The sequence below is a fragment of the Lissotriton vulgaris genome, chromosome 10, assembly GCF_964263255.1.
Source record: "Lissotriton vulgaris chromosome 10, aLisVul1.2, whole genome shotgun sequence".
NCBI lineage: Eukaryota > Metazoa > Chordata > Amphibia > Caudata > Salamandridae > Lissotriton > Lissotriton vulgaris.
This window is the reverse complement of record NC_141698.1, coordinates 759,116,329-759,128,981: the sequence shown is the minus strand read 5'-3', so window position 1 is coordinate 759,128,981 and position 12,653 is coordinate 759,116,329. Positions and strand designations below refer to the sequence as shown.

Genomic DNA, 12,653 nt, shown 5'->3' with positions numbered 1-12,653 from the left:
CTACAGTGAGTTGCAAAAGTAGCAAAGCGGAGTTCACAGCACAGAGAGAGGAGCGCCAAGCAGCGGGATTCATGGCAATATTGGAATGCACCGACGACTTTTGATTAAATAAAGAAACGTGATTGCTAGTTTAGTTCGAGAATGTGAATAATTTTCTTTTTTGCATTCTTCCCAGAAAATGTTATGACCATGCCTAATTTTGAGAGTTAGGCGAGGTGGAAAAGCAGCAGTGTAGCAAACCTTTTGGTCACGTCACCATTTCATTTATTGTGGACGGGAACATTGTATTAGTAGAGGAATTGGTAGAATTGTGTTTGTAGCCTTGTGTTTGATTTATTTCCAGGGCTTGGTGATACATTTTTTCCTGCACATTTAATCAATAAACGTCAGACGTACTTTTCCCTGCTTAGAATTAACGTTAGCAATGGAAGTATGTTGGTTAAAAAAAAAATCTTGTTCTGAAGTGACCATTCTGCATTTGTGTATGTATATATAATGCACACCCATGCATAATACATATAAGCACGCCTCATGTGTGCACAAGTGGACAGTGTGTTAGATTTGTTTCTCTAATCGGGGAACAGGAGGCCATGGCTCGGGAGTGCCCAAATGTGGGTGAATCGTGAAAGCTCTTATGCACCTGATGAGTGAAATGCTCGTGACAGGATACGTTTTTGGTTAATATGTTAACCTGATTTTTCTAAACTGAAACTGTGTGCCACGGCTTTTTTTTTTACCTATCTACAGCGTTACTTGGCCGAGGGAAGAACTAGAATACCCGCTGCATGTGAAGTGTGCTCCCTCCTTGCCTGCAGCTCTGCGCTTGATTTATTTACTGTGCTAGTCACATAATTTTCTTCTACACTTAATCAATACATCCCAGCTGCACTTTCCCTTGCCAGGAATTAATCTGATCGGGGTGTGACATGTTTGTAAAATTCTATACAGTCGCTGTTGTGTGGCTGCACATTTTCTGTACCAGTGAATGCGGGACGCTGTTACCGAGTCTATCTCAAGAACATAATGTGTCCGCAGATCATCTTCATGCTGGTTTGTCTTATTTTTGGGGATAGAAAGGCACCATGGTCAAGTATTTTGGGTTCCTGCCCAGTGACCGTTCTTAGCAGTGAAGGATTTAGGAGATTGTTATATATCCCTAAATGTTGAATCTCTTTGCATCAACATGGGCTCCAAAAACCTTTCCACTGCTTCTGGGTGGATATAAGCCTAGTATTACTTTTGACACATTGGCCTCATCCTTGGATCATTGCAAAACACAGTACTTGGATAGTTGCTAGGTTACCTACACCAGAAGGTTCCATCATCATACAAATACTCTAGTTATTCCATGGAAGGATCATTTGCATCATAATACAAACCCTCTGGGGATTCCAGCAAAGGATCACTTGCATCACCATACAAGCACACTATCAATTCCAGCAAACGATCTCTTACTTCATCATAACGACTTGATAGGGGCTCTAGGTAATTCATACAAAGTTTTCTTAAATGGTTTCAAATTATAGACTACAGTACCATACTGTCCTGCGTGTTCTGAAAACGGAAAAAGAAAAACAGACTAAAATCGAATGAATATAATAATTTTCATCACATCGGTATTGTACCCAAAGTCAATAGATTGAAAGAAGGCTAGATCTGGGACCAAGGCCATAAAAAGAATCATTCCGAAGTGTTTTTGCTCCCTGGTAGTCAACAAGCAATGCTTGCACCACAGAAAGGTGAACAAAATAGGCAGAGTTGGTGCAGATCAGGAAGAACCCACAAGGTTTCCATAGCTAGAGTGCACATGTAGCAGAGACGACACTTCCAATGAAGTAAGTCATAGTCTGTTTCCTGTAATGATGCCCGGCAGCTGTAGTTTTCTTTAAGGTACCATCTTAAGCATTTACAAGCAACAGCACATGCAACTTGTTTCAGGAGCTATCGAAAAAATTAAAGCCTGTCTTCCACCTCATTTGGTTCTGAGGTAGCTTGAAGAGCTACACATTTTATAAATGTACACAATTCAGGAACTAACAAGGGGGCATATTACCAAGCAATAGCGATAATTATCGCTATTGCTTGGTTAGAGACAAAAATTTACCGCTGAGCTGCGGCGATTTTTACCGCAAATAAACCTTGGTATTAACAAGGTTTATCGCAAATGCGATAAAAATCGCCGCAATGCATGAATATCGCTGAAAAGTCAGCTATATTCATGCATTAGCGAGCTAATGCTCTTAGCCATGTTATCCACCTCCCATTGGATAACATGGCTAAGAACTGCTCAGGGCAGGTGTTAGCTTTTAGAGATATTGGCGCTTAGCGCGAATATCTCCAAAAGTTGGTAATAGGAGATAGCGATATTAGCGACTGTTTCCAGTCGCTAACATCTTGGCACGCCCACTTTGCATGTCATTAGTGATAAATATCACTGACATGCAAAGTGGGGCCCAAGATGGTCGCTATCTCCTACTAGCTGTCGCTAACTGGTGTTAGTGACAGCTAGGTAATAGGGAGATAATTTTATCTCCGCTTTCTTGGCTTTTAAAGCCAAAAAAGCGGAGATAAACCCCCTTGATAATATGCCCCAAGGTCCTTAAACACCTAAAGCCTCATGGTGAAATTAATTTAGTAAAGAATTACTCTGTCCTTCATGTGGAGAGCATTTTTGTTTAAAAAAAGCCTCTACCCACAAACCATAGTTGGTGCCCAATTAGAAGTAGCTTAGTTTTGGGATGGTTTACTAATCCTCATTGGTGGTGCTTCCTACTGTCCTTGTGAATGTACAGCAGAGGATTTAACACCAGCTATTTACTGCTGGGTCATGAGCTGCTTCTTGCAAGCAGTGCAATTTGGGCTCCTGCAATGCAGTGATCTGGCCATAGGCAGGAAGGTAGCTGTTATTACACTTTGGTCTTCTGAATAGAGTTTCACGTGAAAAAAGTAAAAAGCGAATCTTTGATGGAGTAAACTTTCTCTTGTCACCTGAGAAGAGCATTTCCTCATCGCTATTGCTGAGTTTTCAACGTGGTTCTGCTCCATTTTGTGTTTGCAAGCCATGATTGCTTCTGTTGATGGGTTCGGTCGGGTATGACGGTACTTCGGCTGACGGGCTGGATAGTACTGCCTTTCTTTTTAGTTCTGCAAATGAAAAGTCCTTCATCCATGACCCGGCTGTGGTTTGGCGGGCCCGTCATCATTGCCTGCACATTTTCTTAGCTTTAGAAAAAAAACAATCTATCTGAAACAGTCATGGCCAAATGCAAAACTAAGACAGTGCAAAAACTGCTAACCTTTTCAAGCATTTTTGTGGCACAGAACAAGTTTGGCGATGTAAAAATATTTAGCGACTATCTACCACTTAAAATTAGAAATAATATTTCAGTGGCCAAAAAATGAACAATCACTGGCAAAGCCAACAGATTTGACGCTCTTAACGGCTGCTGATCAAAGCTATAGTAAATGCCTAGTGCAGTTTTCAGATGTAAAATAGTCTCAAATGCAATCCAATGGAGGCAGAACGCCTAAGCAGCCAATTGAAAGAATAGGAGATTAAAGTTCTCTTTTTAACAATATCTCAAGTCTATTGCAGATTCTTGAGCCAACTAGGCCCATGGCTGAAGGGTGCTGAAATATAGCCCCAAGGGTATGTGAAGAATGCCCTATATTTGCCTTGAATGGTAATTACACTTCAAACCTAAACATTGAATAGATTTACTGTGCGCCATGTTCACTGTTTACAAATCTCTGGGTGGAGCAACCATATTAAGCCAGGCTTTTGGTAATAGAAAAGTGATTCAAAATCAGCTCTGGCCGTCACGTTACTGACTTTAGCGCCAAGCCGCAAAGTGCATTATGCCTGGAGGTGTCGCATTCATGTTTTAAGAACAGGGTTCCATACTGAAATCCTTGTTATGATTGTGAATAGTTCACTTCTATCTCGACTAAGCCATTGTTAGGATGGAAAAAGGGAGGATAGGAGTGTGTTGGCAGGCTGGCTACACAAAATCGCTTGAAATTTGGTGAGTACGTACAGATAATTACATGGCTTTTGCACACTGAAACACACAAAATAAAATTAAAACAGAAAGTTAGTCGTAAATAAACATAATATGTGAGAAATTGAATGGGACATCTTCATTTCATGGTGTTTTAGGGGAGGAAAAAAGTTTTACCACTAAAATATTTTTGCTGTTCAGAAAAAGTGTTTAAAAAGTGCATATCACATACTCTGTGATTTTCTGGAAACTGATAATCTTGTTGGTGTGGGTGTAGGGCAGGAGGTTTACTCTTGAAACATTATAAAAATCATAGATTTACGATTGTGTCTCTTTCGAATTTTGTGATTTCATATTAAAAAAAGCAAATTGAGGACCAACGTAGTAGGTGCAACTCTGCATACCTAAATTAATTTGTCTTTATGAATGAGGTTGCATGATTACTTATAACGCAAAACTATTTTTTGGTTTTCTGTAGACATCAGTGCACAGACGTAAACTAATTATCTTAAAGTTTAATTAGTAATACAGAATCAATACCAAATTTCTATTCACTTTGAACAAAAAGTACGTGTCTGTGAAGAATTGTGTTGTGTGAATAATGTCGAAACAAATTACAAATGATCCAGATACTTTGGGGCAGATCTACAAGAAAGTGTCACAGCGCGTCACCGCAAGCCCTTTCGGTGCGCCCGCTGCAGGCACTTTCAGAGCACAGGAATGCGACATATCTACAACGATATGTCACATTCCTCTGCTCTTCCCTGCGCTGGCGCACAAACGGCTGCCATGCTCCGGCGCAGGAACCCTTGCACCATGGTGCAAGGATTCCTGTGCCATGGGGAGATTGTTTTTGTGCAGGAAGGGTTACCTTCCTTCACAAAAACAATCACTACAGGCATTTTCCTCTTTAAATGCGTGCTGTAGAATGCAGCACGCTTTGAAAGAGGAAAAAACGAGGAGAACTTAAAACATTTCTCTTTGCGCCTGGCTATGCCACCCATAGGGTGGCGTAGCAAACTGACGCATTTCCAGGTTTACGATTTCTCGTAAATCTGGAAATGTGTCTGGTTCCATGGGTGTTGCGTGGGAACACCCACAGCAACACCCATGGAACGCCCCTTTCACGCAAAGTGCTGCGTGTAAAGGGGCCATATTTACAAGGACAGGAAAAGCCACGCAGGGTGGCTTTTCCTGTCCTTGTAAATATGAGGCAGGGAAATGCGCTGTCATTGTGACTTTAAAAGTGACGTACTGGCAGCGAAAGGGGCTTGTAAATCTGCCCGAGTATTTCAATTATTTCTAAACAAAGATTTTTTGGTGTATATTTCATTCATAAATATCTTGTTTCAGGAGGGAAGAATTCGTCAACAATTATAGAATCCACGACCATTGTCAATCACTTACATCCTGCTAGCTCTATGGCCCTGCAAATTAGCCTACACGACATGAGGCGAAATGTGTCTGACCTAAAACTCCAGCTGCATAAGATGAAACAGCTACAGGTATGTTACATTTTAGTACATCTTACTTAGTATGTTTCATAATCTAAACCTTTCCTTGGGAACTACTCTAAATGGTAAGCAGTAGATTTACTATTATCTCATGGCTAGTAGGAGATGAGAACAGCACTACATCTACTAAGATATTGAGATGCTTTTCTCTTCCCAAGCTCTGGTGCATAGTTTGGCTGCCTTCACCGCGCACACAACTTTCTTGTGCATATGTCTACTATAGATGTTGTGCTGGGAGAGTACTGTTCAAGTACAGCATACTATGCTTAGATTTACTTTTAAACGTTTCCCACTTTGTATGTGTTTAGTACAGTACAGCATAAAGGCAAAGTTAGAAATGTTTGTAGAAAAATAAACTTTTCTCCTTCTTTACACCTGCCTCTAGGATGCACTTTTGTTTTTTTTGCACAAGGTCCTGTCTACAAATGATAACAGCTAAGGCTTTTTAGCAAAATCCTTAGCTGGTTACATGGGAATGCCTATGCTTTACCAATGAGATGCCCTCCTGATACAAAATAGGGCATAGTGTTACTTTCCGACAACTTTCCATCACAAGTTTTGGGCTGCAAAGTAAATCTCAAATAAGCCGTGCGTTCTGGTTTACGTCACTTTTAGTGACTTTGCACCAGTGCAAATTGTTGATAAATCTGGTCTTAGGTGCTTCTCCTATTCATTAGGGTTTTTTGTACTATAAAAGCGGTCAAGAACTAAGGGGCATATTTACAAGAGAATGGGGAAACGTGGCGTTAAGCAAACACTGCTAACGCCACACTCTGCCATTCTGAAAATGCAGGGATGCGCCATATTCACAAGAATGCAGCGCACCCCTTCATTTCCCCTAGCACCAACGCAGGCACCTTTGCTCCATAATGCAAAGGTATCTGCATTTTGGGGAATGATTGTTTATGTGCAGGAAGGTGTCCCTTCCTGCACATAAACAGCCTACAATAGTGAATTGTAACTTCTATGTGTGCTGCATTGTGCAGCACACATAGAAGTTGCCAATCAGCATTTTTTAAATGATTGTTTATATGCAGGAAAGGACAACTTCCTGCACTTAAACAATCATTCATGACGGTTTGATGTTTCTATGTGTGCTGCATAATGCAGCACACGCATAATGCACTTCACGAAGCACAGCAACTTTTGCTGCCCTGTGTTGCCTGAAACAGTAAACATTTTTACGCATGAGCAGCGAGGCAGGAAAATACCCAAATAAAGCTGCGGACCGCGGCGATTAACTCCCGGCGGGACCCGGATTGCCACAGTGGTTGTGCCACCAAGATAAAATAAAGCAAGCTGAGGGCTGTACCCCGAGTGCCTCCCTGTCGCCTATGTCAATAGATAGGAGTGGCGTGAGTGACACGCATCCTACATCACATGACCAGTACTGTTGCACAGGGATCCATAGTAAATGGGCACTATCCCGCCCAGCATCTTTCCCTACCTGTCCCGATTATTAATTGCTACTGGGAGCAGGTTCTACACTCCACCTGGGGTCGCTATTGCTGCTGCTTAGTGTACCAACATTTACATCTCCCTCACCTGTCTGAGTTACCAGCTACCAATTTCTCACATCCAATAGGTGTACTGAACCTTATTACGCTGGCCTCACGGGAGCATGCTGCGGGGCCTAGTCTTAATCCCCTTAGGGTAAGAACATGACTATTGCTGCACGCCTGTTGTTGTTTCCTGATGGATGGGTTGCTATTTCGAATGCTTCGGCTGTATACCACAGATATTTCTTAAACACACAATAGAAATTTCCCTATTGTGACATTTGAGTGGTGTATGACATAAAAGGGACGTTGCACCTAAATGCCCGGTTCAATGTGTGTTCCCTTTCACACCACCCCCTTCACTTCTCACAGTGTGGAGCGTGTGTCACAAGAAGTCACGCTGCACGATTTGAGCATTGAGTCACTATGTTGCATTTGACTTGAGCTGTTCTTTCTGTTTTTTATAATTTTTGTTCCCCTACCTCTAGGTCGCCTAAATAGAGCAGGACCCCTTGGCCCTCTTGTCCTCCGACCCAGCGAGGTTGTATTTGCTTTCTTCATATAGATTGAGCATTGAGCCCACCTTTTTTTTTGTGTAGTACTTTATTTTTAGGTCCTGACGAATCGCCTCTCGGCGAGAAACATGTTGACCACACTAGGGGGTAGAGTTATTGTTCTGTACACTTTTACGGTCTCTAAACTCCCCTCCCACCCCTTTTAACTAAGGAATCAGCCACGTTATTAAAGTTGCTAGTGGACTGATTACCTTTTTTATCACCTTCACTCACCATTGCACTGACTACACCTTCCTCATCCTCACCCACATCCACCATTGGCAAGGAACTAAAAGAACCCCGTCAAAAGAGTACCCTTGGGGGACTCCGTCGGACATTGCAACGCCGGTCTGACGAGGGGCAGGGAGCCGATGATGACACCGGACACCCTCGAGTAAGGGTGTGTTTCACGCTTATTACCTTGGGTGTGTGAGGCTCTCTAAGTTCCGACTAGGGAACCCTTCTTTGCAGCCACGGTATTTATAATACCAACTCCTCGCTCCACACTGTGAAACGCCCCCTGGGGAACTTTGTACTCTGCTGCTAGCTAAAATAAAGCAAGCACCACGACATAAATAACACTGACACTGTCTCCAGCTCCAGGCGGGAGCCAGTGTACCAAAGTGGTCGTGGTACCAGGATAAATACTAAAAGCACCACGGACACTATTATTATAACCTTCAACTACCATGAAAATAAGACCAGACCGTGAATCACTAAGAGATTTACACCAGACCAACCCCCTACAGTCTCAGTCTCGTATCCCTTCTCTGACTGCATCTAAGACAGATAACCGCAGACAAAAGGATCCCCTAGCTGGACCTTTTTAGAGTGACTAATTTCAGGAAGCTCACCCTGTCCTGATGATGATGATGAAAGATCGAAACGTCGTCGACCCACCATAGGAAAATCCTCCACTCCATTGTATATAGCTTTGTGGATCATACCTTGTTGTTTATATGTGACATTTCGTATATTTTCACTTTGTTCACTCAAGTCATGTTATGCACCCTGTCACTCATGTGAGCACCTGAACGTATCTTTACATGTGAAAATATGAAATAAATATTCTTTCACATGCACCCTACACGCCTTGCTCCAAAGATTGACTCAATACTAAACTAAAGCTTGTTGTTCAGGACCTACTTAGGCCACCCCCAAAAAATAGTTCAATACTAGACTAAAGTTTGTTGTTCAGGACCTATTGAGGCCACCCCCGAACCATTGTTTTCTCAAAAATACACTACAACCCCAGGTTCACTTTATGGGGTACCCTTGTTTCTTAACTACTGAAACAGTAAACATAGCCCTTGGTTCTTACATGCTGCATTAATGCTGAACCATCATGAACAGTCGCCATCAGATGTCTCTATTTGCTAATTTCTCTCTACCGACTCTTTCTCTACATTGTTTTCTCAGTCTCTCTCTCATCCTGTGCTTCTCTTTGTTGTTGGTTGTCTCAATAAATGGCAGCTCTGTACTGTAAAGGGAGACTCGCCCTGTGTGTATAATGCCACCCAATGAGCACTTTTTCAGCAGATTATTGTAAACATATTCATTTCGTGGTGTCACAGTCGCATACATGGTAGTTTAGCAAACCCTCTGTTTAGTGATCTGCAAAGCAGGAAACTTGATTAGCACATTTTGGTTGTGATGAAGTACTGCTGTCATAAGAAATGTGTATGGAGTTGGCTTGAGACAAAACCTATTTTAGAAATTCAAATGGGCTTTAAGCAGAGCTTTAAAACTGCAACTGTATGAAATCTTGCGCACTTGGCAGCCGCCTCTTGTAATTAGAAAATTAAATCACGCGAGAATGCCACGGGAAGGCCAGAATGCATGTCAGCGGAAGCTCGGATCATCTTGGGCGCCCATTACTCTTGGAAATGTTCGACCTTTAAATGTGGTTTCATGGCTTCCTGCTGATGCCGTGGGTGTCGCCAGCACGTCCATCTTGAAGGAGAGAAAATTCGAGCAAATGGTGCATTTAGAGATTAACCCCCCTAGATGGTGAGCTAATCCAGAAATAATTGCATAGCTACACAAGGCTCTGTGCTCAGGCCTGACGTCAGTAGTGTTTCTTTTCTCAAAGTATTCACACTGCCCTTTAGAAGCAACTTTTCCCTTTTGCGCCCAGCAATTCATATATGCACAGTAAAAAGAAAGAATTAGGAGTGGGCTGCTTAGGATCAGCTGAGAGAATAGAAAACCACTGCTAAATTAGACCTAGCTGGTCATCTAAGACTGCATAAAAATATCTCCAAGCGCATAATTAGGAGGCTGAACTGTTCCTCAGTTGGAAATAGTTTTCAATTTAAGTAACAGGTTAAGATCGCAGAGTTTGTGTTTTTTTAAAATCTGTTTGGTAATTTTTTTTTGTTTGCGCTTAAAATGTCGCCTGCTGTACAGAACATGTTAAACTTTCACATGTTCATCGATCATAGCCACCATCTACTTAGACTGTACGATCAATACCACATGGTTAACCCAAATATAGCCATCAAATGTGTTTCGCTCTAGCTTGGCTGAGAGGAAGCACATTGGTGCTAAAGAAAATCTCCTCAGCGTGTAATTGTATCTCTGATACAGACTGCATACCGTCCCAGAAACACCTCCAAGGGACATGGCTGACTCCGCCCCATCCATACCAGTCACTAAAAAGTGGAACGGCTACCTGAAGTTTGTGAGCCTCCTCCTCTATGCCTGAAATGGTCCAAACTTAAACCACACCACAGCACACAACAGACCTTGCATAAAACGAGCATTATTAAAGTTCCAGTGTGTGCTATACTTTACATTTTGTTGAATCAGTGTTACTGCAAGTTGCTTTGTTTTTGTTCAGAAGAACTAAAACATTGCTGCAGAGACTGATGGGTTGTTTCGGTGCAGCAAATATAAAATAGTCAGTGCGTACATAGGGGCATATTTACAATTACTGGCGCATCCCTGCAAATTAGCAGGGATGCACCAGTAATTGTGCGCCATGCCTCCGCCACCCATGATGCGCCGCATTTACAATGCGGCGCATCATGGGGCAAAAACAGCACAGATGTGTCACGCATCTGTGCCGTAAAGGTGTCGCATTGCTGGAGTTGCGTCGCATGCGCGACGCAGCTCCAGCAATGCTCGGGGGGGCCCATTCTACTAATGCTGCGTTAAGCCGTACGCCTGCTTCAAGCAGGCGCAGGGTTTTGACGTAGCATTGGCCTAAAAGTGACTGAGTGAAATCTTGTAGATTTCACTCAGCCGCTTTTAGGAGGCGTTCTTGCGCCGGAACGCCCCCCCCTGCACCGGAACGCCTCCTTAAGGCGCAGGGCTTTACAAAGTGACGCATCTCCCAGATGCGTCACGTTGTAAATAGCCCGCACCAAGGCGCATCTTTTGCGCCACCGCTGTGTTACAAAAGTGAGGCAACGGCAGCGCAAAAGAGGCGCAAGGGGCTTGTAAATCTGCCCCATATATTCTTGTTTAGCATTGTGAGTTCAATAGCGGAAATTCTGGCTACCAGTGCAACCTTCATTCAAGACTGGCATTCCTTAACGTAAAAGGGCGGAAGATGAGATACCTGCCTTGGGGAACAAAACCTTCTAATGTTTCTTTCAAATGTACATTGATTACTGCTTGAACAAGTGAAGTTGTTTCATGAAAGCTAACAAATAAATGACTTTGTTAGTCGTATTAAGGTATCAATTCTTTACTTTCTTTGGATGAATACTATTTATCTTCTCTTTACCCAACAGTCCACAGAACCCAAACCCTAAATATACAAAGAAATACAAAAATAAAGGATCACTAAAGTTATGTAGATTTAGTGTCTTTTATTTTGAGATTTATTTTACTCCCACTGATGCCAGTGATGGAACCACAAGCACCTGGAAACTATTGCAGATAAGGCTTTAACCCAAAAAGATATATTTTCTAAAGCTTTGAAAGCTGTGTAAAGCAGTGAAATGATAGGTAATGGGAGATCACTATCATGGTCCCTAAACCAATGGGCGCCAGTGCTTACTTTTCTGTTCCACATTCCTCAAACCTATTTTGATTTCCTCTGCTGCTTCCCATGCTCTGTATGTTTTTCTCTGTACTTCAATATTCTTTCTGGATTTGAATTGTGTTTTTCTTAAGCTTAAACTATGTCCTGTAATATTTTCTTGACTAGCTGCATGGCCGACGTTGTTTTTCGTGGAAAGTACTGAATCCTCTGTGGTCAGGGCGGAAGCATTAATAGAGATTGGCAAGATCGAGCAGGGGATACAGTGGTAAACATATAGAGGTGCAAATTACTTCTAACACATTCTTTTAAACAGCGTCTATTTGTAAAGGTCAGAAAGCGAAAATAACTGAGTCTCCTTTGGTTTGTTTCCTTACTCCCTTATGCCTTGTTTGGTTCCTTCATGTAGTTTTCCCTCACGTCTCCTGTTACTTCCAAAAGATATGCATCTGGATCCGGGAGGTCCAAGGTATATACAGTGGAGCAACATTTTTGGCAGATTTTCAAGATAACTCTGATTTCTCTGATAAATGATTTCCCTTAAGATTTATTGGAGTTCAACTAATGCCGCTCTCCTAAAACCTGGTACAAATCAGGGCCCTGGATCTGTATTGAGTTCCTTGCTCTGACTGGTTAGTGGTGTGCAATCTGTGCGAGGGGGTATATTGTACAGCTCTGTGTGTTTGCCTGCAAGTTCGTGTTTCTAGCATTTGGAACTTACAACTTGGTCAACATCGCTTCTACTCTCCCAGACCTCGAGAGGTGGAAAAGGCAGTTCTGGCCATTGTGTCCTGTTCCACAAGGCTAACGTGTCTCCAGCGCACCACAGCCTTTTCAAAGTATAGACAGTAAGTCCTCTCCAGAGCTGCTATAGTACCAGCTCGAGTCAGGTTAGATGACTGGTACCCCGGGTGAGAATGTAGCACTAGGTGAGACGCACACCTCATAACACGCCATTGAGGACACAGGGTGGAGTGCTGCCCCAGTGTGAATCTATTGAAGATCCCCCAATAAGGTTGAGTTACACGTTGTCACTTTGGCCTCTTGCTCAAATTTTCGGGTCTTAGTCACAGCGTGTCATCCTATATTGTGAC

The 12,653-nt window shown here is 42.6% G+C and overlaps 1 protein-coding gene across 12 annotated transcripts in view; it reads left to right on the top strand.

The window, feature by feature from the left end:
* KIAA1217 (KIAA1217 ortholog) overlaps nt 1-12,653 on the top strand; it is a 1,418,769-nt gene that overhangs the window by 1,274,619 nt on the left and 131,497 nt on the right. For all 12 annotated transcript variants that reach the window (XM_086941665.1, XM_086941664.1, XM_086941666.1 and 9 more), the window contains one exon: nt 5,355-5,506. In XM_086941665.1, the coding sequence (XP_086797791.1) occupies nt 5,355-5,506 (152 nt within the window). The remainder of the gene's footprint in view (nt 1-5,354; nt 5,507-12,653) is intronic.